We start from the raw sequence: 25,393 nt of genomic DNA, 5'->3' as shown, positions 1-25,393 counted from the left end.
AGTAAAATATAAATAAGAACGCCTGCCCACACACTGTTGTAAAGATCAAATGAGATAATGTAAGCAAATTACTTTATAACTGTAAAGTGCCATTAACATGTTAATGATAGTTGACAGAAGAAGGAAAATGACTTGTTGCATTCTTTACATTGTTTAAAATGGTTGGTTAAACCCATTAGTTGATTGAGAAATTCAAGAACTACTTTCAGGCAAATTTTGAATTTCACAGTTAATCCCTTTGGCTTGTTCGTGACCAGATTGTCATAGCTGGTATTTACTAGTGCTTTCATGTTAGAGAAGTATACCTTAAGGTCACACTGGTAATGTTGGATTTGAACCCATATATTCCTGAGTTTAGGTTCTGTACCCTGTCCCACTAAATCATGTTATCATAATGTGTTGTGATACGGGAACAACAATGAAGGATTTTGAATTCATATTCTAGCATTCCTGATATAAATTGATGAGATCACACAATTCTCAACTGCTAGCAACCTAAAAGTTTTGGTTCCTTTTCCCATTTAAAATTGCATCAATCTACTACATTGTTTCATATTCCACAGTGTTGACTTTATCATTCATTTTGTGAACCCAGGGCTTAAGTGATGGAATTATTTTGGCAAGCTAAAATGTTAGTCATCTGTGCTGGTCTACTTTCATTCTGTTTTTTTTTTTTTTTTTTTCATGGGAAAGAATTATTCAGTGGAATAGTTCCAGTGAATTGGCTGGTCTTTTTGTAGGAGAAGTATCTCTAAACTTCATGAATAAAAACTAAAAAGAAATTACTTGGTGATGTTATAGTTAGAGCAAAGATTCAGTCATTAGGATATAAAACCATAAACATATAAGACCAGTGTGACTATGTCAGCCTTAGATATTTTTCACAATTCAAAGGAAAAAGGAAATAACGTTGATTTTTATTGATTTTGTTAGAAGCAGATGGCACAATGGACAAAGTTCTGGGCCTGGAATTAGAAAGATCAATGGAATGTGACCTCAGACACTATCTTTTTTTCTTAATAATATTCAAATTTTTGCTCCCCTATTCTCTCCACTTTCCCTCTTCCCAAGACAGCAAGTAATCTGGTATAGGTTAAACATGTGCAATTCTTCTAAACATATTTCTATATTCGTCATATGTACAAGAAAAATCCGGTCAAAAGGGGAAAAAATCATGAGAAAGAAAAAAAAAAACAAGCAAATAAACAACAACAAAAAGATGAAAATACTATGCTGTGATACACATTCAGTGTCCACAGTTCTCTCTTTGGATGTAGATGGCAGTTTCCATTACAGGGGGAATTGCCTTAGATTACATATTGTTAAGAAGAGACAAGTCTGTCACAGTTGATCATCAGATAATTTTGTCATTACTGTGTGCAATGTTCTCTTGGTCCTGCTCACTTCACTTAGCATCAATTCATGTAAGTCAGATACCATCTTGTGTGACCCTGGACAGTGACCAGAGCAGTCCTTCCTCAGTTTTCTTCAACTGTAAAATGGAGATGATAACGTTTAATTGGGATCAATGAGATAATATTTGTAAAATTTTCAACTTAGTACTTGGCACATAGTAGGCTTTTAATAAAGACTTTTTATCTTCCTTTCTTACTGTTTTACTTCTATATGAGGGAAATGAGATGAGGGAACTAGGAATATTTGTTTTTTATTTAGAGTTTTAGAGCATGATATTTGTGATTCTTTGTTTTCAAAATTGAATAACCATACTCTCTTTAAGAAGTTAGATGCTTATTCAAGAATTAAACCTTTAAATTTAGCAAAGTTTTCTTTTGAATTATAGCTGCAAATTCTAAATTTATTTTATTTTTGTCCTGTATAGGCTTGTGTCACCAGAACAGCCACCAAAGGCTAAGTTCCTCACTTTGGGGTCTAAGTTCCGATATAGTGGCCGTACTCAAGCCCAGACCCGACAGGCAAGCACCCTCATAGACAGACCAGCTCCATATTTTGAGCGTACTTCTAGTAAACGGGTGTCAAGAAGTCTTGATGGAGGTAAGAAAATAAGCAATTATAGAGAAGGAATTCTTGTCATTTTTTCCCCTCTGGCATCATGACCCCTCTGGCAATCTATTTAGCTCTGGAACTCTGTTCCTGAATAATATTTTTAAAATGCATTATAATAAGATATATAAGATTATCAAGGAAACCAGTTATATTGAAATGTAGTTAGCAACTTTTTTAGTTCACAGATCCTAGGTTAAGAACCTTTCTTCTGATAAGTATGTTAAGCTCTATTTTTTAAATAAAGGATTGGTTTTATGGTACATTATATATAGGTTACCAAATTGTAAGGAATTAGAAAATTATGAAATACATTAATGGCTCAAATGTTCATATGTAATTGAATATTTCTCATATTTCAATGACATTTCATGATTTTTTCTTTTTTGGGAGAATTATTGCTAATCATTCAGTCTCTTTGTGACACAAATATGAAATTGTACTAATAACTATTTCTAGTTGAGAAGAGCTCCTCAGTAACCTAGAATTTACTGTGCTATTTTGGTTGCAAAATATTTTTCTTCTATGAGACTTCAGTAAATATATAAATAGTAATAATTTAATTTTAGGCTTCCATATATATGACATTTTTCTGATAATTTAAAAGAAGTTGACATGTTTGTAGTATGTACAACATATGCAACATATAAAGTCACAAACCTAATTGTACTATATATAGCTTATTCAGTAGTTTCTCACCAAAATGTTGATGGATCAAAAAAGATATGTAGATGACAATATAAGTCTTGCTTTATATTTCTAGTCAAAAAAGTGTAGATACTTTAATGTGCAGTTTTAGCTCTCTCTCTCTAGATCCATAATTAAATCAAGACTGCTGTTTGTATTGAATGGACTATATAATTCTGTTTCCCTATGGCGCTGCTCACTATCTCCCAGAATATTCTTCCTTGTCCTCCCACATCTCCAGTGTGAAATGTCTCTGTATTAGAAACCAAGTTTCTCAAAAGTGAGGCTAACTCTGTTTTTCTTGTTTCTAGCCTCTTCTCCGAGTGCCTGGAGAAAAAAAAAAGCAAACCCTTAATTTTTTTTGTCCATTTATTTATCTATGTGGCTTTCCTACCTCCTCTCACTTTATCCTTTATCCCCTTCATTTTCTTTTCTCTCTTTTTCTTTTTTCTTCTCTTTTCTTGTGTCATATAGAAATAGGTTAGTATTATCTCTCCTATGTATGAGTCAGATGTGATCTACACAGATGATTTATTACCCAAAGAAACACAAGTTCCAAATATAGTTTCTTTTTTTTACCTTTGTTTATTTTAATATACATTGCTTTATGAATCATGTTGGAAGAGAAAAATCAGAACAAAAGGGAAAAACCATGGGAGAGAGAAAAAGCAGAAAAAAGAAGTGAACATAGCATGTGTTGATTTACATTCTGTCTCCATAGTTCTTTTTCTGGATGTAGATGGCATTTTCTTTCCAAAGTCTATTGGAATTGCTTTGAATCAGTGAATCACTGAGAAGGACCAAATTTTTTATAGTTGATTATCGCACATTCTTGCTGTTACTGTGTGCAATGTATTCCTGGTTCTGTTTGTTTCACTCAGCAGCAAATTCACGTAAATCTTTCCAGACCGTTTTAAAATCAACTTGTTCATCATTTTTTATAGAACAGTAACATTCCATTAACCTTCATATACCACAACTTCCTCAGCCATTCCTGAATTGATGATTATCTACTCATTTTCCAATTCTTTGCTAACTCAAAAAGAGCTGCTACAAACATTTTTATCTATGTCCTTTTCCCTCCTTTATCCTTCAGATACAAACCTAGTAATGGCACTTCTGGGTCAAAGGATATACACAATTTTATAGTCTGTTGAGCACAGTTCCAGATTGCTCTCCAGAATGGTTGGATCAATTCACAGTTCCACCAATACTACATTAGTGTTCCAGTTTTTTTTTACCCCCCCCCCAACATTTATGATTATTGATCCCTGTCAAACTAGTCAATCTGAGAGATACGAGTTGATATCTCAAAGTTATTTTAATTTGCATAAAATATAGTTTCTAATCCATGAGATAAACAAATGTAGTTTTTTAAATTGCTAGTCTCATTTTACAAAAATAATTGATTGCTGATTCTCACCAGAAGCCAGTTGACTTAGTAGAACTAAATCATTATAAATTTATTGTTTTGTAAAAGCACTTTTTTGGTAACCTTTATGAAATATGGATCAATTCAGATTATTCATATTTCTCTAATGCTTTAATGTTTGCTAAGAGCTTTCCTCACCACACCTTGGTGGGACAATGCAAGTATTATTATTCTCTTTGAAACCAAACAGAGTTTATGTAATTTATCCACATAGTAAGTAAGTGTCTGAGATGGGATTTGAAATTGTCTTGAATCCAAAGCTCTTAAAAATGCTTTTTCTATATGCAGGGATTTCCTTGCCATATTATATTAGCTCAGTTCTTAAAACATATGATGCATAAGGAGATTTCTTAGATACTTAGTTGTCACAAAATATTATTAAGCATTTTTGAACACCTACTATGTGCCAGACACTTGGTTAAACAACAAAGAATACCAAATCAAATGAAATAGTCCCTACCCACCATTTTCAGTAGTGAACTGTTCCTAAAGTTTTAGCACAGAAATCATTGTAGAAACTGCCACTTATTTTTAATGAAACCAAAAACTGTACAAAGATGATCTAGAATAAATGATCACACTCACCAATAGAATATATTTTTCTTTGTGTTTTTATATTTATCAGTAGAGAAGTTGTTAAATAATTTTTTAATTCATCAGTTAAGATATTCTAGTACCAAAATTTACTAGCTCATATTGCACATGCGCAAGCCATACAGAATGCCTACAGTATAGGAAATTATTCTTTGAAGTTCTGACTTAAAATGCTATTTACCTTGGAATATTATTTTTCTTCAAGTCTCATTTTAATTTTCCCATTGCCACCAACCAGCTAATTTTATAATAACAACATGCCTCCTTTTTCTTGCCATATCTTAATTGATCTTTATGTGAACTTGTAAGGCAATTTGGGCAGCTAATGGTACTCATTTCTGTTTGATAGAGGGGAGAAACTGAAACTAAATTAAATTAATTAATTTGCTCAAGGTCCCATCTCTAGTTAGTGATGGAGTTTGGACTAGAATTTTATATATTCTGCCTTCTCATCCAGTGATCTTTTTACACTGTCATGATGGGCAATATATCAGACCAGTCTTCTTGAAGTGTATGAGTTATCTTAGCTCCTCTTAGGGAAGCCCACCATCTTGTGTGGCCAGTAAACACAGAGGACCACAGTACATGTGTATCTGAAAACAATGAGTTTGCAGATACAAGCACCAAACATTACACAGTGGTTCATTCTTTTTTGCTCATTGTCTTGCATGCTATAAATCATCAGATGGGGTGTGTTCTCAAAAAGGCTATTGTGGAAAACAAAATAGAAGGCTTTTCATGCAGATGTATGACTAGACATATAGTGAGCAATTTGGAGGTACACTTACCTTTCTTTTTCTTTTCCAAAAGAAATTTGAACTGTAGGACTATTTAATATCAAGCACTCCCCACCATCACATTTATCAATATGTGATCTGATATAATACTTGGTTTTTTGTTTTTCTTTATTTCAGAAGCATCTCTAATTACCTCCCCATAGAACATCTTGCTTTTCCCTCCACATGAATTGGGATGACATTTTCTTGTTCTCTTGTCCTAGTTGTGCAATGCTGCCATTTCTTAAGAATTTTTTTTTTTTATGATTCCCTATTTTAGTGGGAAGGGATTTTCTCCTGTTCTGAGGATTGGACCTGGAGCAATACGACCTTAGCTCTTTTCTTCTATCACCACCAGCCCAGCAGAAAGGAAACCAGAATCTTTCCTAGATAAGATTTTATTTGCATCCAGGCCAACTTGACTTAAAATGAACTGTCTAGGGCATTTAAAAATTTGTTTTAGCTTTTTATTTTCAAAATACATGCATAGATAGTTTTCAACATTCACCTTAGCAAAACCTTGTGATTCAAATTTTTTCTTTTGTGCTCCCCCCACGCTCTCTTAGACAGCAAGTAATCCATTATATGTTATATATGAACAGTTCTTCTATACATATTTCCAAATTATCATGCTGCACAAGTAAAATCAGATCAAATAGGGAAAAGTGAGAGAAAAAAACTAACAAGGAAACAGCAGCAAAAAGGTGAAAATACTATGTTGTAATCCACATTCAGACCACACAGTCCTCTTTCTGGATGCAGATGGCTCTCTCCCTGGAATTGGCCTGAATCATCTCATTGTAGAAAAGAATCACATCCATCAGAATTGATCATCATATAGTGTTGCTGTTGCTGTCTACAATAATTTTTTGGTTCTACTCACGTCATTTAGCATCAGTTCATCTAAGTGTCTTTAGGCTTCTCTGAAATCAGTTTGCTGATCATTTCTTATAGAACAATAATACTACAGCATTCATATACCATAACTTATCCAGCCATTCTCCAACTGATGGCCATTCATTTAGTTTCCAATTCTTAGTATAAGAGGATGGAATGTGTTTATGGGATGATGTGTTGTTCTCTTATCATCATTAAGTGTGTGTGTGTGTGTGTGTGTGTGTGTGTGTGTGTGTGTGTGTGTCTCGTCTGTCCCTGTCTCTTTCTCTCTCTGGCACTAGTCACTTACTTTGTGATTTAGAAGTTTAAGTGTAGTACAGCTAGAGGCCCAGAAAACATGGTGCATAGGACCCTGATTTGCTTTAAAATAAAAATAGCATAATCTGCAGGGGGAAAAAAGTGCTAACCTGAATTGGCAAAGGGGTTTCCTTATCAGATAGTTCTCAGTATCATTGCAATCACAGATAGAGTCCTTATCCCTATTCCTGTGAATATAATTTAAGGATCAATTGGAGATGTTTAGTTCTGCCTATTACAGTGAGCAAATGACATAATATTTTAAGCCGCAGTTGTCTGTACAATGAGAGACCTTCGATGTAGATGGCCTCTAAGGTCCCTTTGAATTCTAAATTTACAATCCTATGAGAAAAAAAATTAGTAGGGACATTATAGGACATTGCTAAATTAGCAAGTGTCCATGTGTCAGCAAACAGCTTGGATTTTATGCCAAATAAAGACCAGTTAAGAGACTAGAGATACATGTCCTAGAGAAAAGGTGACTTAAGGGAGATATGATAGCTGTATTTCAAGTATTTGAAGGACTGCTATCTGGTAGATTTATTCTATTTGACTCCAAAGGGCTGAGTGAATAAGAGTGGGGGAGTGTGTGTGTGTGTATGTGTATATACAGAGAGAGAGAGACAGACAGACAGACATATATAGATATACACACACAGTTCAAAGGAAACCAAAAAAAAAATCAATATAAAAAGTAATATTAACACAGAACCATAAGGAAAAGGAACACTTTTAAATGCATGAACTGGAAATTTCTTCGAGGTCATGACCTTCTAGCATGAGTCAAGTGTTCTTTGAGAGTTCAGTGTCTTTATAGATGGCTATGAGCTTGAAGCATAATCTCTATTGGAAATAATGGATTGAAGCAGATTTAGATTTGATCTGAATGAAAGTTTCCCAACCATTAAAGCTGCCCCAAAGTGGAATAGATTGGCTCTGCAGTGCTAGTGGGAGTTCTTCTTCTCCCCCCACTATGTTGTCATTCAGTCATTTCAATCTTGTCTGAGACTCTGTGATTGCATTTGGGATTTTCTTGCCAGAGATGCTGGAATGTTCTGCCATTTCCTTCTTAATCTCATTTTACAGTTGAGGAAACAGAGGTTAAACACAGGTAAGTAAATTGCCCAGGGTCACACAGATAGTGTCTAAGGTCATATTTGAATTTAGGAAGATAAGTCTTTCCCATTCCAAGTCCAGAACTCTATCCATTTTACCATCTAACTGCCCCAATGTAAGGGAAAGAAAATCAAGTTAAGTTTTAGAGAGAATTCTTATTAAGGAATTTGTTGGATTTTATAACTTCTGTAGTCCTTTTCAATCCAAATTCTGTAAATACTTCTTATTAGTTAATTGACCCCATTGTGAACAGAAAATGGGGGGATTAAACTATCCCCACAAAAATTGCTACAGTTAATTTATATTAGTCAACTTAATAAGTATTTATTGAACTTTGATAATGAATTTTTCTGGCTAAAATGAGAACGTCTTGTTGGAGGTTATAGCTATTTTTTTCAGTAATCTTTTGCCATGTGAAGGGGTAAATACTTAAGGATGAACCACAGAGACAAAGTATTCGAATAATGAAATAATCATAAATCAACTTTTGTACTAATAGTTTTGGTTTGCCAGATGAGTTCAAATTGAGAGCAGGGAACTGTTTTTTTGTATGGGTATTGTTTCTAGAATCTTTGCCCCAGTTCTGTTTAAAGTATTACCTACAAATTATGTTCTGATCTTTTCCTGTTGTCTTAGATATTCAGCTAGTCCTAGAGCTCCTCCTATTGACTAGTGCTATAATAAAACAAATTAGACCTCCAAGATCTATTTGGATGACTAATGATGTTAATTATAGCATACTTTAAGCTCAACATATGTTTTAATGCTTTGTCTAGAGTAAAATCCATGTATCTTGGCTCCTCAGAATTGTGTGAAGTAGAGTGTGAGTGATTGATTCCATATGAATTTATTGAGCATTTAAATATGTATTATAATCCCTTACTTCTAGAAGTATGCCTTTTATTGAACTTGGAGGGTAGAGACATTATTTACATGGTAGAATATATATACAAATTGTTCCTCCTGCAGGAGGAGACCCTTGACCTAAGCCTGGAAGGAAGCTAGGGATTCTGTGAGGTGAAGAGGGTAGAGTGTTCCAGGTATAGAAACAGATTATGCTATGAAATGAAGGTGGAAGTTTGAATGGAGTGTGTGAAGAAGAAAGATTGATGAGAGCTATGTCATAAAGAGCTTTTAAATGCCTGGTTTAGGAGTTTGTATTTTTCCTCCTTGAAGTAACTGAGAACTGCAGCACCTTTCTGAGCAAAGGAATGACATGTTTCTACCTGTACTTTAGAAGTACCACCTTATGAGCTTTGTGGAGGATGGATAGAAGAAGGGAGAGACTAGGGGTTAGGGTGACCAGGTAGGAGATGATTCAAGAATCTAATCTAGAGAATGAAAGCTTGATCTAGTTTGAGTTCTGTGTGAATCAGTGAATAATTTACACCCCCCCCCCCCAATGCCATACACTGTATTAAGTGCTGAGGATACAAAAAGAGGAAAAAGAAAGTCAAGGAACTTTCAGTCTAAAAGGAGAGAGACAACACATAAACAAATGTGTTCAAACACACTACATATATAGGGTGAACAGGAAGAATGCATTAGAATTAAGACAAGATTGGAAAAGGCATTCTTTAGAACAGGGCTTCTTAAACAGTTTCTACTTGTGTGACTCTCTTTCTCTGAGAAAAACTTAACATGATCCTGTATGTATAAGTAGAGAGGTATACCAATCAATATTTACTGAAATCATAACTTTGCCACCACTCACATTCAGTTATTGCATCCTCATTTGGGTTGCTGCAACCCACCATATAAGAAGCTTTGTTCCTCAGCCTCACTTCTTAAACTGTGGGTTGTGTCCTCATATGGGGATGACAAAATCATGATTTGTATCAGTAAATGTTTGATTTTTATACCTGGTCTGCATAAAAATTTCTCAGACATAAAGGTCTTGTGAGTGGGAAAAGTTTAAGAAGCCCACTGTAGAAGGTGGGGTATTTTTAGTCCAGATTATTTCAGGGAAACCAAGAGGCAGAAATGAATAGAGTCCATGCCAGAGAGAGAGAGAGAGAGAGAGAGAGAGAGAGAGAGAGAGAGAGAGAGAGAGAGAGAGAGAGAGAGAGAGAGAGTGTGTGTGTGTGTGTGTGTGTGTGTGTGTGTGTGTGTGTGCGTGCATTACCCTTATTTCAATTGGTCCTATATGCAGACAGATGTTTACAACTTCCTAAAGTCAAGCTTATGGTATTTTATACATGATATAAAATATAACTCTATGTTCGTCTTCCCTAGCACCTATTGGTGTTGTGGATCAAAAGGAGATTTCTGGCCCTGCTGGTGATGTTTCTGTTTATGGCCCTGGAGTTGCTGGCCAAGGCATGTTTCAAGATGGAGATGGCAAAAGGGAGGTCAGAAGCCCAACCAAAACTCCACAGTTACAGTTTACTACTGAAGGAAAGGTATGATCAACTAAAATAATAGTTTTTAAAATACTTTCTTATGCTGGAGACAAATCTGTAATATTTGATATATCAGAAATCTAAGCATTTTGAGTTTACTACATCAATTTCTCTGAGAGAGATTTCATTTCCAAATATGCCAGAAGATTATAGATTTTTGGGTCTGTTATGACTCTTGACTCTGTTCAGGTAACAATGTGTTTTATAGATTTTTGCAAGCTTTAGTAACTAGATTTCTTGATTTATCTTCATATACTTACTATGAAATTTGAATCCTCTAGTGACAGACACTGTGATGGATTTTTCATCTGCATTGAAGGTTGAGTAGATTTCAGAATTTCACAGGGCTAATGGTCTTGTGTCTTTTTTCATTTTTCCCTCCTGAGTTAAGGCTGAAAATGATATGTTGTTGGGCTTTGCCTCATGTATCATTTTGTATATATGTTTTTGAGTGCTCTCTGAGAAATGTTTTATGAAGTTTATTAATTAGTTTACTTTAATCTTAAAAGAGGGAAATTTTCACTTAGTACTTATATTTACTAGTTGTATTCTCTAAACTTAAAATTTTAAGATATAATCCCTGAAACCAAACCTGTGTTTTATGGATGGCAGTTGGAGGAACTAAAGAGACTTAAAAGAAATAATTTACTAAAACTAAAATGTCAGAATAGATTGTTTGACTGTACTTTCCTAGTAGGGAAAAAAAGAATTCTTTAGATTATGATTTCAAAGCCTTCATAATGATCATGGTTTGTAAATCATTTGGTTTTGAAATATCAACAAACTATGTCAAATAGGGCATCATTTTGGTATAGTAGGAGTTAGTGTACCACCTTCAGAGTTATCCAAAGCAGTCAGTCAGGGAAATTCATCATCAATCAGGTCTCTGAAATGGCAAGTCTCATTTTTTTTTTTTGGTAGGGGTGAATCAATTTGAATTAAATTCTATTTGTTTGTTTTGGAGAGTGAGTTTTAGGGGAAATGGAAATTTTAGGACCTTTTCAGGTTTGACAGTCCCACCTGTTTGTTCTTCCTGTGCTATTATAAATGTTGGCTTTTTGACTAATGCTTTGAATCTCTATTGGTAACTACCTGTTGAAAGTAATTAAAGTAAGATTCAGTGACTAATTCACAGTCACAAAAAATGGTTGATTTAACCCAACTATTGGGAATAGTCTCCATTCTGCTAGGTAAAAGTTTTCACTAACTATCCATTTCTTTTTTCTCTCCTCCCTCACCCCCAACCCCTATGCATTTCTTCCTCTCTTATAAACATACATTTTATTTTATTTAATCATAAATAGTCCATTTCCATATACCCACCATCACCTCCCATCCACTGTGTTTCACCTCGATCTGCAAACCTATTGCCAATCCCTGAAATGGAAGTGCTTTCCGACATTTCAGAGGAAGACCTCTTTGGGGAGGTGGATCAAATCACTTTAGAGAGCTTGGAATTCAATTCTCTAAGTGAAACTTCAGGGCATGGTGATACTGAAGTATCCCCCCTTGATTCTATGTTGGATCTTCCCTTATCCCCAGCTAAACACTGCTGTTCTTCTCCAATCCATGGGAAAACTCTTAAAGGTGCTGACTACCAAGATACTGAGTTTGGTTACTTTTCATTCAATTTCTGCAAATGCTTTCCCACCAACTTCCCTTCACTGCTTGATGAAGATGGGTACCTCACTTTCCCCAGCCTCCCCAAGGTTTGCGTCTCCTTCCTCCCTGCTGACCTGCAGCATTATGTTCCTATCACATCGCCTTCATTTATTCCTTCTTTTCTCCTCATCTTTGGGCTGCTGCTTTCTGCTTTCCAGTCCGTTCCTTTCTCACTCACCTTTTCCCTTCCTCTCGCTCTATCTCTCTGCTACCTGGAGCCTAAGACAACTTCATTAAACACCTCTTATGACAATGACCTACATGACAAAGCAGAGGAAGAGGAGGTGTGTAGCCCTGTTGTTTAATTGCTTCTACATAGACTGAAATTCATCAGATTGATGAAACCCACTGAATCTTGTTATGTTTCCTGACATCGAATATAAACTTGCTTATGAACTCTCACAACTTACCTTCAGAAAAGTAGACCTTCATTATTTTCACAAGTAAATATATTCATGCATAAGAAGTAAATGGTAAGAAATATGTTGACTGTTAGCCTATAGGCAAAGCTACCCAATCTATACAGTAAACCATGTAAAATATTACATGGTTTGCCAGTAAATTTGGGAGTGCACCCATAGCCAATCTTGGTAATTAAGAAGTAACAATAACCACAACAACAGACCCTTGTTTTTGGCTGAATGGTATAAATTGGCTCTATTGTTCCGGAAGTGTTATTAATTCCTCTTAAATAGTCACAACCAATGAATGCTAGATCTTTACAAAAGAAATTTGGATTATATGAAGGAGATAAAATATAGATAGATATTTGTTTAGTAGAATTATTTAGTTTCATTCTCTCCTCCCCAACAACCTCCTCCCTCTTTGATTTTTGGAGCGTTTGTCTCCCCATCTTACTTAAACTTAAACTAAAAGTATAGCAGCCACTCATGGGTTTGATCCCACTGTTGATTGTCATAGAAGCTTTAATGTGCTTCATTTATCATCTGGACTGGTTTGCCTAAGGCTTCCCCACCCTAACACCTCTCAGGAGTTCACCATGTTGGTGCTAGTTTCGGTGTGAACACCTGCAAAGCTCTTAACTTAAAACTCCTGTGCTCAAGAAATCCACCAAGTTCATTCTCCCCAAGTAGCAGGTATTCTCTCTCTCTACACACACCCACACACCCACACACACACACCTGGATTTATTCTTTTCTGCTACTGTTGGATACTGTTATCTTTTTGGGCTTTAAGAGTAATTGTAGCTATAATATTGCTTCCATTCCCATTCCCCTTTCTTTTGTCTATCTCTTATCTTTTAAAAAGTATGAAATCTATAATACAGTATTGATTTCTCTTAAATCTGCAAGATGCAATTGAAGTCATAATCTTGAAACATTCTAGTCCTTGTATAAATGAACTGTGGTGGATTTTAGATAAGTTTTTACATAAATCATCCATGAAGTTTAAAATTTCACTGTTGTATAGTCCAAAAAGGGGAAATGTTATATTGTAGTTATTTTCTTAGGAGCAAAGGATTTTTAAAAATAATAACAATGGTAATTTTACATAGTGTGGAACATCTTAGTAGTCTTTCTTAGGACTGGGAATCCCCAATATTTAATACTTGATTGTTGGTTGACAATTTTTTAAATTGTCTCTAAATTAACTAATTTCAATAGTCAGAGAATATAGCATGGTGCTTCCTTTTGATAGTTCTATTGGTAAATTTAGTACCTTTATCCCCTTGTTTACTACAAGCTAATAATGTATAATGGCTATGAAAAACTGGAAACATTTATTATAGACTTAAAATGCAAATGTGTACAGAATACTATAATTTGGAAATCAGTCTTGCGTACTGTGAAGAAAATTGTACTGTTGAAAGTCAGCTGAATGATTAACACAGACATAGTGGTTAAGTGCTTCCAATTGGTGCAGATAGATCTTAATCTGATTTTTTTTGGAGGGGGCAGGATTATTGGGCCTCAGTTTTTACATATGTAAAAAGACAGTACTACTTTCTTTATAGCAATGTTGTGACCACAGGACAAACTGTGCAAACTTCTTGAGTCACTCAAAAGATGGTGCTGTCTAAATTCATGATGGTCTTTATATTTGCCACTAGTCAGATAAATTGAGATTTATCTCTTCCTGATTGATAATTAATTTCTTACTATCTAGTTTTTACTTTTGAAAATTCAGGCCTCTAGACTTTACTGTGTGCACTACACAATAAATGTTGAATTTTACAATAATTAAGAAAATATTTCCATCCTTAGAAAATGGGGTGATGAAAACATATTGTTCTATTGATGGGAAAACTAGAAAACTTCTCCTCTGTACTTTTGTTCCTCTTATCAGTCTCTTTTTTATAACATTTATTTACATGAATTTCCAAATGAATCTCTTGGGAAGCTAGTGAATTTTTCAGATTTTTCTAATGTGTGACATCATTAAAGTTACTAAGGTTTAAGATTATTTCCTCAAAGATAAATAATTTTTATGATATTCTTATTTGTCCTTTATAAAGGTGTAACTATAGCCTAACATTTTATTTAAAACTGGAAGCTTTTTGAAAAGATAAAAAAATAAGCAAGTATAAAGTGTTATTTCGTTTTTTCAAATGTAGCATTCTCAAATATTTGACAATACACATAGCCTTTTTCCTTTGGGATAAATATTCTAAATCCCAATTTTATTTCAAGTTATATATTCCCTTTAACTAGTTAAGAATTCTTAATTTGGACATTTGGAATCAGAACTGATTGAGAGAGGATTATGGTATAGCACAAAGAGTGCTGGATTTGAAGTCAGAAGACCTGAGTTTGGATCCAGACTCTGCCATTTAATATCTGCCTGACCTTGGACAACTCATCTAAACTAATTTGGGCCCTAGTTAAATCGTGCATTAAAATTTTCAGTTCTAATGTCCAATGAGCTATGCTGCTTTGCACTCTGTCCAATTTTACTCACCTATGGGAAAGTTATTCCAAAGCAAAACACAATTTGGGGGCTAAAAGAAAGAGAGCAAGACAATGGAGCTTCCATCTTGACCATTTCACCCTTGCAAAAGATTACTTCAACCATTTGGACAACCACCTTAGGTGAAGGAAGACCAGAGTGGCTTAGCATATACAGCTACTTCTGAGAATGAAACAATGCAGGTTGGTAAAGTTAGAACTGGGTATTTAAAACTTAAACAGAAGTCAGTTGTACCAATTTAGAAGTCACACTAATACTTCATTTTTTCCTGGTCATTTGCTATGTGCCCTTTTAGGCGGGGACTGAAGAAGAGGAAACACATTTGGAGGTGGTGGATGCTTTTTGTTTTTCCCCCTTCCTAAAATTAGACATCTGATAGTTGCTGCTTGCCGTTATTATTGTTTGGGAGACGCTTGCAGAGTTTATTTGTGAGTTTAGTTTGAGTGGTGGCTTTGGTTTTTGCTCTCATTTATTTTTAAAGTCTCAGATTATCAAACTCTGGCTCATTTCTGGTGCTTGTTGATACATTTATGTTTGTATTTGCCTTCCCCCCCCTCTGTGTGATTTAATTTCACAGAAGAATTCCTTGAGAGTAGAAGGGGAAAATATTTATGTCAGACATAGCAATTTAATGTTGGAGGTTTGTATAATCTAAGAAACCCATTCTGTTTTTATGGCTGCCAGGCTGCAAAGGATGGGAGGTCACTGCAGGCTGGCTGGCAATCCTTCATGAGCACAGTGCATGAAATGCATGGGGAAGTGCAACTCGGGAGTGCATGGTGTCAATCTTGTTCTCTTATATTAGCTTCTAAGAATATATCTTTTGGAAGTTCTTGAAGTGGCAACTGGGAAAAATATCAACGAATGAAATTTTGATCAATAAGTCTTTTAAAATAGGATGTGGGTTTGTAAATAAACCTGCTTATCTCTCTACAGATTTCTGGATATAGATTTTAAAGTATGTTCACTTTCTGTTCCCATCAATACATATATGCTGTCTAAAATATTTGAAAATTCATCACTTTAACTGGTTGATCTTTGTCCACCTCTTTTATGTAGAAACTTTGCAATTGGGAACATAAATACTTATTCAAACATTGTTTTTTAAGTCATGATAATTTATAAAATTTTCTTGATTAAAAAGCAAAGAACTTATTCATCTTGCAGGGACCTCTGTTAAATTCCCTGTGTCACAACAGAACTTAAATGTATCCCTTCAAATTTAAGACAGTATGTGATGTATACAAGAGGTTTGCAAATCTAAGTAATCTGACTAATCTCTTTGGTTGCTTTTTGGCAGCTTTGATAATTGCTAGAAATGTATTTTTGCATAACTTACTAAAATCCTGCAAAATGTAATGCATAACATTGCTTTGAAGAAATCCAAGAAATGTGCCTGATCTCAAGCCACAGTAATTTTTCCATGCCATGCAAAGGTGTTAGTTTTTTATTTTGTTTTTATTTTTTTATTTTTTTTAAATAGTGATATGAGTCCCTAAAACAGCTATTATGCTTGTGCATGAATGTGGATTAGTTAATTGGGGATATGCATGATGGTTTGCCCCTCTGTATGAGGATGAGGGACTAAAGACATGAAAGAATACAATTTGCTCCTTGAGTTTTGAAATTTAAGAATTCTTAAAGCTAAACTAAAAGCATTGTGCTCAATAGGTACTGTTTATTCCCATAAGTAGAATTTGCTGTTCTCAGGGTGAGCAGCTGTCAAATTAGAGCAGCTCAGTTTTTGTTTTCCCTTGCCTGGTATCTTGTGATTATGACAGAATGCTGCTTGTATCCTTTATAACCAGGGTATGTTTGCTTTTAGGCAGATCCCTAACTAAAATCCCTGAGCAAAGGGAGACAATAACCCCTGGCAGCAGCTACCTTCATAGTTTTTTATCTTTAAGGTATCAGAAGCAGTATTGGGAATTTGCAGACTGCGTAAATGCAGTCAACTCTTGGTTATCTTTATTTTTTCATTTTTGTAAATTTAAAAACTTGATACCATCCCTCCAGCCAACTACACTTCTCTCCCTAACTTCCCAGTACATGATTGGAAAATTAAAATTAATCTTAAAAAAAGTGGAAAGCAAATCATTATGGTTGGAGAGAGGGAGGAAGAAAGAGGGGAATCATGACTTATTCCAATTTAGCAAAAAAAAAAAAAAAAAAAAAAAAAAACCAACCCCAAAACAACAAATCATAATTCTTTTGAGATACTCATCTTCTTTAGCATAAGTATTCTAGAGATCATTATAATTTCTTAGACTGCAAACATGGAAAATTAGAACTATCTTAAATATGAATGGGGACAAGAAAATTAACTTTTTCAAATTTTCACAAATAGTATTTTATGAACAAGATGGCTTTTGAGACTTGGCATTTTTCTTGTTTTTATTTTTTCAATTATATAAATTTGCTTTGTTGTGTTTTTGTTTTTATTTTTCCTACTGGGATTTTTCTTTTGTTTTTGTCCCTTTGGATTTTTTTTCCCTTTTCTTTTTTTTTCTTTTCTTTTCTTTTTTCTTTTTTTTTTTTTTTAACCTTGTACATTGTTAGGACCTGGATAAGACCCAGGACGACATACTGAAACATCAGGCTAGCATTAGTGAACTCAAGCGCCATTTTATGGAATCCACACCTGAACCACGCCCCAATGAGTGGGAAAAGCGGCGTATCACACCTTTGTCCCAACAGACACAAGGGGTATGTCACTAGATATTTATGAGCATGTGTTTCATTTGGGCCATTCATTAAAATTAAAACTTCTGGCCTGCTGTGTTGAAATCTCCATCAGGAAGGTATGGAATGTTTCCCTTTCAATTTTTAAGTTCTAACAATTTATTAAAATACTAAATATATATTAACAATTTATTGTAGTCATAGATTCCATTCTTAGAATGTGAGAGGATGGAGCCATATTTTTTTAAAGTTCAATTAGTTGCAATTTGGTTTATCCGAAATCATTGAAATATGAATTAAATACTACAAGATATTGCAATGAGTATTGATGGTTTAAGTATGAACTTGGTTACAGTAAGAAATCTAATAGTTAAAAATAGTAAATAAGAAATTTCCATTTTAAAATAATATTCCTGTGAATATCCCTCAAGCTAACAGAAATAATAAAATACAACTCTGTACCTGTTTATATTTTGAAATTAGGACTTAGTGATTCTGAAATAATTTCTGCCAAGATTATCTAATATATTTGCCCATCCTTTTGTCCTCATTACCAAATAAGAACTTTTTAAAAGAACATTCTCTTCATTTTGTTTCTCTTTTGTTTCAATAGAATATAAACCTGTTAAATATAGAGATTATTTCATTTTTATCCTTGTATCATTGCAACTGTATTAGAGCACAATGTAGGGGCTCAATAAATGCTTTTGTAATGAACAAATGAGCCTCTATCTGTTCTAGTTCTTACTTCGATGCTGGACAACCACTGTGTCACTCACAAATGACCTTCATGGGCATAGGTATTACACTTGGGAAAGCAATGATTTATTAGACCACTTATTCCGATATTTTTTCTGTTTCTTTTTAATATAATCTTTCCCCCAAACTCAGATTATTTAGTGAATTAGTTGCAATATGTCATGATTCAGATTACAATTTACAAAATTATAACCTGTTATGGTCCAGGTATAAAAATGTCATTTTTGTTTATTTCTATATCTTAAAAACCAAAAAGTTTATGAGCTATGTAATAGAAGCTTTATGATGGGTTAATAGAAAACATTTTTTAGTTCAGATGTCACTTAATAAAAACAATTGAACAATAATATTTCATTTTTATAACTGAAATTTTTTGAGATGCTAATTAAGTTGTAAGGCATATAGGTGACTGCATAGAATAATTGTCTGTGACTATTACATTTTTCCTTTCAGGTGCTCTAAAGTTGTGGATAAAATAGGTTCGTTGTTTTTACAGCAAGATAGATATCTTTTGGAATGGATAAATATATTATGTGATGGTATGCTTGTGTACTAAATTAAGAGGGTAGAAGAAATACCTTCGTCTCATTTCCCTGAAATGTTTGTTCTACTGATCCACACATTTGTTTTATGTCTTTGTTGTTATAGGTATTTTGTATTTGTGTTGTGTTAATTATGTTCACTGTTTAAAATAATAGAGAAAAGATCATCTTTTCAAAATGGATATTTTGCCTGTGAAGGAGAAACAACAGATCCCAGCAGCCCTGATTGTTGAAGAAAAAGCTCAGGAGACAGACAAGGTGTTCACCTTGCATCCTTGTATCTACCTTTGCTTTTTTTCTCTTTTCTTTTTCTGAGCTATTGGAGGCTCTTTTCTGCTTCTGTGAACTTTTTTTTTTTTAAACCACCTTGGCATAGGGTTGGTTTTTGTTTTAATTTTTGTAAATTTTTTTGTATGAAATTTTATTTTGATAGCTACTGTATCAAAATATGTCATTTTAGTAATAGTGCTCCTTGGGAATATGATTTTTTTTTAAGATCATGACATGTATCAATTGCACAAATGGCTATCAACCAACTGGTCCTCGGAAAAAGCATGCCTTCCAATGAAACTGCCTGGTGTTTGTACAGTTGTTTCAAGTATTGCAATGTCAGAGTGTCAGGTGTGAATGCTAAGAGACATAATTGTGTTCAATTAGAACTACTCTATAGAGAATTTTTGTTAAGTTAATAAAAGGTAGTGAATACTATGGTAACTCATCAAACACATGAGCACCCCAGTTATGGTGCTTCTACTTTTCAAAAGGACCAATGCTAGTTGGTGTTAGAATTTTTTCTCTTTTTCTTATTTGTCTTGTGCTTTTTGTGTGTTTTATGTATTTCAGAGCAAATGTTTATCTTGTATGAGGGCATCTCGTGTCAGTTCACGTGTCTTTTGGATCTGCCATTTATAGAGCACCCAATGGGAGGATGCAAAAGAAACAGCATGATCTTGCTTTTAGGGAATTTATTTTATTTGAAGGAACACTTGGTATTACTCAATTTCCCCTTTGCCATAGAGAAACTTTGTTTTAGAAAAAGGGAGTATTATATAGAAAGGGATTTTCTCTAAGACTGATTAGCTCACAGTGGTTGGAAGTTGTAACTGCTAATAAGCGTAGGGCTCTAGATTTAATTCTTATGGGTTCTCTACCCTTCAGTAAACTAGTTAGGGGTTCCTCTGCCAGAGAATGCATTCACACCTCAGAGCAGACATTAACATAATTCCATTGAAAAGAATTCAGAACACATGGGAGACTGTGTGGCCAGTCAGCAACTCTGAGTAAGTTACTTTCCTAGATAGCCTCAGTTTCCTTGTCCATAAAATTAAGGATTCTATGAATAATAGGTCTCTAACTCCACAGTTCTCAAATTCTCAGCGCAATTTAATCTTTATATACAAAAAGGGTTAGTCCAATTTTATTGACAGCAAAAGATTTTCATAGTGGCATTCTTATAAGGATGACATTATAATCAAATGAAATGGTAAAAGTAGGAACAGCAGATTTTTTTTGCCTAGTTTGGGTAGGCGTTAGTTAATTTTTCAGAATTTCATCTAAAAGTCTTGTCCCTATCTCTTTTACCACATGAAACATGGAGTTAAGACGTAGACATTTAAAAAAACCTTCAGCTTTATTCTCCACAAAATAGAAATTAAATCTTTGTCATTTTTTTCAGTTTCTGTTCGTTAAATAGACAGATTTTTTCCCCACTATTGTATGGTTTTTAGTTTGAAACCTACCCATTCTTATATACTTAAAAGTTTGATCAATCTTTAGAACAATGTAGGAGAAAGAGCATTAGAAATATAATTTAGAGAGAACTGAGATCTCTACCACTACCCCTGGGACCTTAGGAAAATATCCTGACAATTTTTGAACCTCACTTTTCCCATCTCTAAAAATAGGATAAATGTGCTAACTTACAATATTCACCTTAGAGATGTTGCGAAGAAAGCATGCTGCAAATTATACAGTGCTAGGCAGATGTAGGGTTTCATTATTTATTAAAGGCGTTACTCATTTTCTTCTTCCCCTCCTTGCTGGATTTTATTATCTATCTGCAAAGCTAATTTAGTAGTGTCTGCTGTATGGTACAGTGGAAAGAGTATTATCCCTGGAGTCTAAAGATTTGGATTCAAATCATACATGTGATATTTAACTGTCTTTGTGACCTGGGGCAAGTCCCTTAATCACTTTGGGCATTAAGCCCAAGAATTTGAAATATGATCAATTCATGTATCATTCCTTTTTCAGAGGCACATAATTTTTACAACAGTTTCCTTACATAGTGGGCCATGTTTTCTGATATTCTGGGGATGTTTTCCATTTGGGTTCCCAGAAGTTCTTTCAAATTTACAGAATGCCTACTGGCAGTGAATATGGAATGTTTGGGGACCAGAAAGGAACGTAGCCTGAGGTAGTATTCAAATTGGGACCTCATGGACTTGATCCAAGGGCTCTTAAGCAGGGGAGAAACATGTTGAGGCCCAGAGAAACCTTTCAAAATAAGAACTTCTTTCTTTCTGTTTTATACTGTTCTTTTTGTTTCCTGTCTTGTGTGTAACCTTTCTTTTCATAGGTCACTGTTGTCTGTATCCTCTCTTTCATTGTTAATTCTTTGCTTTCCCTTTTCTGACTGTTTAGAGCCTAGAAGAGGAGATAACATCAATTTTATTTAGTAAAGAGGGCTTTTCTGCTAGCACGAAAGCCACCTTCACATCAACCAGCATTCGGACAGCAGAGGGCTCTGTTGTGAATTATAGTGTACCTTCTGAAATGCTTTCTTCCTCGCCCTTCTCACAGTTGTTTGAGGTGCATTTTGCTTTTTTTCCTCCCTCTCCTGTTCTTTAAAGCCACATGTGAAATAAGATTTTTGAAGATTCACTAGCTGGGGAAGAGGGTTTTTATTAATGGAATATATTCCAGTTAGGAAAAATAGTATTAATAGCTATAATACATGAAAAAAAGGAAGCAGGCAGAGGATTGGGTATTTGGGTCTAGTGTATGTTTTCTTCCCCTTGACAGGTGTTTGGGAAAACAAAGCATCTTCCAATAATAGTATTCCCTTTACCTGTATCATAGCAACATCTCTTCCTCTTAATATAAATTTCCTTGCCTTGAGAAATGAAACTGTAGCCCCCATCCCACTAAGTGAACAAGTTACCTTTTCATTAGGTTTTTAAAAGAATGAAAACTCTTCAGGAAAAAGATCCTCAAAATAAAACAACCTTTTATGCCTTTTATATGTCATATTTTAATGATTACAATAGTGAAGTAAATCAAGTTTTATTATTTTTTTTCTAAAGCACCTATTAGATATCTTGATTACTATCTACTTAGGGCTAATTGTAATTAAAGATTATTGTCTTTAAAGCTATTGGGGGGCACATCAGAAACACTAAAATATGTTTTATTTTAATGTAAGTAGTACCTGCATTAGAACATTATTGTTTAGCCTAAACCTTCTAGGGTTCCTTTTCTTCTCTAGTGAAGCCTGTATGAATTAATCATCAGATATGGAATTTAATACACCCCCCCCTTTCAAATATTAGTGGATTTAGCTAAAACCAAATCAGTATAAGTCATTTCTTCAAATAAGATAGCATTTCTTTAACTTTACATTAATTTAGGTCAGGATTCTTTAGGCCTGAGAAAATACAACATGATGTTTCTAGAATAGTTTAGGGAAATTGTGAAGCTAATACTCTTCACAAAGCCTACAAGGCTTTAGTAGGATTTAATGTTAACGCTTCAACTTAAGATGTTAGAAGTGAAGAGATGTTCCTATAAGGTTGAAAGGGTCTTTGCCTGGCTTTGTTTTTATTTATTTATTTATTATGGGTGGGGATGGCTAGTGAATTAGGTTTTTTAGGCTTCTAGTGCTTATATGGATTGCGCTTTGTGTGATACGAGCAAAGGGTTTCTGAAGGTATTGTTTCTATTCTGCCTTTGTTATCATATTTGTTTTGGTGGGTGTTGAGGTAAAGCATTATTGATCTTGTGTCCTTGGTTGCTTTTTGTTCCACAGAAACGTGCTCCCACAGCAGAAGGGCCTTGTTCTGGAGCCAACGATGCTGTTAAGGTTCTCCCATTTTTCCATGTTAATTTTCATTGCCTGCCATGTCTGATCACCCTCACATTTTTGCCCTCTTCCCTTTCAGTCAGCCCATCACAATCATCCTTGTTTTTCTTCATGACATGAACCTGCCGTCAGTTGATTTTTGTTTTCATCTCTCTCTCTCTCTTTTTTTTTTTTTTTGGTTTATTCATATATTTTGTGTTTTTCCTCATCCATTTTTTTGTACAGAGTTCACATGAGACTCTGAATGTAGTGGAGGTGAAGAAGCAGGCAGAGGTTGGGAAAGAAGAGAGAGTAATCACAGAAGGCGTGAATGGTAGAGACAAAGTACCACCTGGGAGTGATTCTGGGGAGACTCGTAAGGTGGAGCCTCTGACACACAAGGACTCCCCCTCCCTGTCTTCGGAGAACAGCAGTAGCAGCAGTGAAAGTGAGGAAGAAGATGTGGGAGAATACCGACCCCACCACCGGGTGACTGAGGGGACCATCCGGGAAGAGCAGGAGGAAAACGAGGAAGAGGTGGAGGAGGAGAAGGAAGAGCAAGCATCAAAGGTAGTACAGTGTGTGGAAGCAGTGCCAGAAGCCAGCTCAGTAAAGCAAATCACAGTAGAAACAGTCCAGGAAAATGTAGTTTCTCAAAAGAGCTCTGGAGAGAAGAGTTTAAAAGAAGGAGATAAGCAAGACATAAGAGAAGAAACTGAGGAAGAACAGCACAAAGTAAACGGAGAGGTGTCTCATGTTGACATTGATGTTTTGCCAGAAATAATTTGTTGTTCAGAGGTAAATGGGAGTGCCAAATGGGAGATAAATTATAGAGCTATTTACCAAGTCGAAAACATCTACCTTTCTTCTTCCTCCTGTCCTCCCAGTTCTTATTCAGGGATTTCAGCAAGATTCAGATCCTTCTCTCTCTCTATTGGAAGGGAGAAATCACTGATGAGCAGGGAATTTCTACCAACTTAATTCATGGTTTCTAGCTTCTTTGCTGCAACTGGATCATCTGGTAGGGCAAACTTTGCAACAGCCATCATATTATGCCCTTTATTTTTTTCTCTTCCTCTTTCACATTTAAATTTTTCTTTGCATGTTCTAAATATTTCCAAATATGTCTTGTCTTTAGTCTCTGCCAATTCTTGACACTAAATGCCCTCTTTTTATTGGTTCTACAAGAAAATTGCTCTTTGTTTGAATGTGGAGAAATGTGGTTCAAAGAGTGAGTGGTTGTTTTCCTGCTCTTGTTGGGTTTGGCCTTTACAACTAAACCTTCTCACAGTTTTCAGTTCAGTGTAAGATCTATCTCTTTTGTCTCCCAGATAACTACAGCATTTTCAGTTGAGTGGAACCAGTGAGAGATTATTCAAGGGAAATAATTTTAAAGAGGGCAGCAGCTCCTATTACTACAATACTCTGGTAGTCTCTCCTAGTAGTTTCAAAGCATTGTTTTGGGATGTCATCATGGTGTTTGCCTTTTTAAGGTTCTATGGATTGTGTGGTTTGTTTAAGAACCTCTTTCCAGCCCTCAGAGCAACCTGAGAGCCTGTTAAATCAGAGAATCCCTCCTCACCCTTAATTCTGTTATACCAGCAATTCTGGATTAATTGCAGCAAGATTAAATGTTTTATGTATAATCCTTAGCAGCTCTGTGCCTTTGTCTTTTATCCCCCATTACCATCAACTTCCTGGACTTCTAATAATCCTGCTTTTGGTTGGTCCAAATTGTTTTGTGGTTAGAGGGGAATATTGATTATACAGGCTGTCCATCTCCACATCCAGAATTGAGTTAACAAGATGCTTGGATTTTTTTTCTTAAATATTTATAAACATAGCTTCCTTTTGTTAGGGGATATAATTTTTAATCCTTAATGAGCATTTATGTGCTATTTCCTTTTTTTTTTTTTTTTTTTTTTTGGCTATGCTCTATCTCATGAACATGCATTTTGAGAGCCTACGATTTTATTTTGTGACATCATCATCATTATTATTGTTCTTTCAATATGTAGTTGTTAACATTTAAACAAACACAGATAGTTCTTTGGGAATGTGATTTCCAAGAATTAATAGTGCTGCTGTTTTAATTTATTTTCAAGGATATATTGGCACTACAGATCCAGAACTGAGTCCAACACATGCTTAAATTATGTCAACTCATGGGACCATTTTAAAGCGCTCTGGGGAAGAATTCTAGCTACGCCTAATGCCAAATGGATATAGTAGCTTTCTTCTGATCCCATTTAAAATGTAATTGTTCTGATGTTGAGAAAACATAGCTTTTTTTTTTTTCTTTAAACAAAGGACTCTGTGACTAATTCTCAAGAAAGCAACATTTTCCTCACTGTACCCTTTGTATATGGGAATAAGAAGAATTTGGGGAGAAAGCAAACATAAATCCACCTGAGCCTCCACACCATCTGCACGTGAATGCACCTTTATGCAAACTGTGATACAAGCAGTGAAATCTTTGTCGTCTGCCATATTGACTTCTAAAAAGTGGTCAGCTTATAGAACCATAGTGAATTATT

General features: G+C 34.8%; 1 protein-coding gene across 15 annotated transcripts in view; it reads left to right on the top strand.

Moving 5' to 3' along the window:
• EPB41L2 (erythrocyte membrane protein band 4.1 like 2) overlaps positions 1 to 25,393 on the top strand; it is a 292,918-nt gene that overhangs the window by 231,665 nt on the left and 35,860 nt on the right. For 3 of the 15 annotated variants that reach the window (XM_051997728.1, XM_051997727.1, XM_051997729.1), the window contains 9 exons: positions 1,841 to 2,013; positions 10,057 to 10,223; positions 11,528 to 12,169; positions 15,109 to 15,141; positions 17,373 to 17,519; positions 18,953 to 19,054; positions 21,440 to 21,607; positions 22,824 to 22,877; positions 23,103 to 23,654. In XM_051997728.1, the coding sequence (XP_051853688.1) occupies positions 1,841 to 2,013; positions 10,057 to 10,223; positions 11,528 to 12,169; positions 15,109 to 15,141; positions 17,373 to 17,519; positions 18,953 to 19,054; positions 21,440 to 21,607; positions 22,824 to 22,877; positions 23,103 to 23,654 (2,038 nt within the window). Of the gene's footprint in view, positions 1 to 1,840; positions 2,014 to 10,056; positions 10,224 to 11,527; positions 12,170 to 15,108; positions 15,142 to 15,390; positions 15,454 to 17,372; positions 17,520 to 18,952; positions 19,055 to 21,439; positions 21,608 to 22,823; positions 22,878 to 23,102; positions 23,655 to 25,393 lie in introns of all 15 variants that reach the window. The other 12 variants (XM_051997733.1, XM_051997730.1, XM_051997734.1 and 9 more) reach the window with 12 other exon arrangements.

The sequence above is a fragment of the Antechinus flavipes genome, chromosome 4 (assembly GCF_016432865.1).
Source record: "Antechinus flavipes isolate AdamAnt ecotype Samford, QLD, Australia chromosome 4, AdamAnt_v2, whole genome shotgun sequence".
NCBI classification, from domain to species: domain Eukaryota; kingdom Metazoa; phylum Chordata; class Mammalia; order Dasyuromorphia; family Dasyuridae; genus Antechinus; species Antechinus flavipes.
The sequence above is the reverse complement of the archived record's forward strand: the minus strand, read 5'-3'. Positions and strand labels throughout refer to the sequence as shown.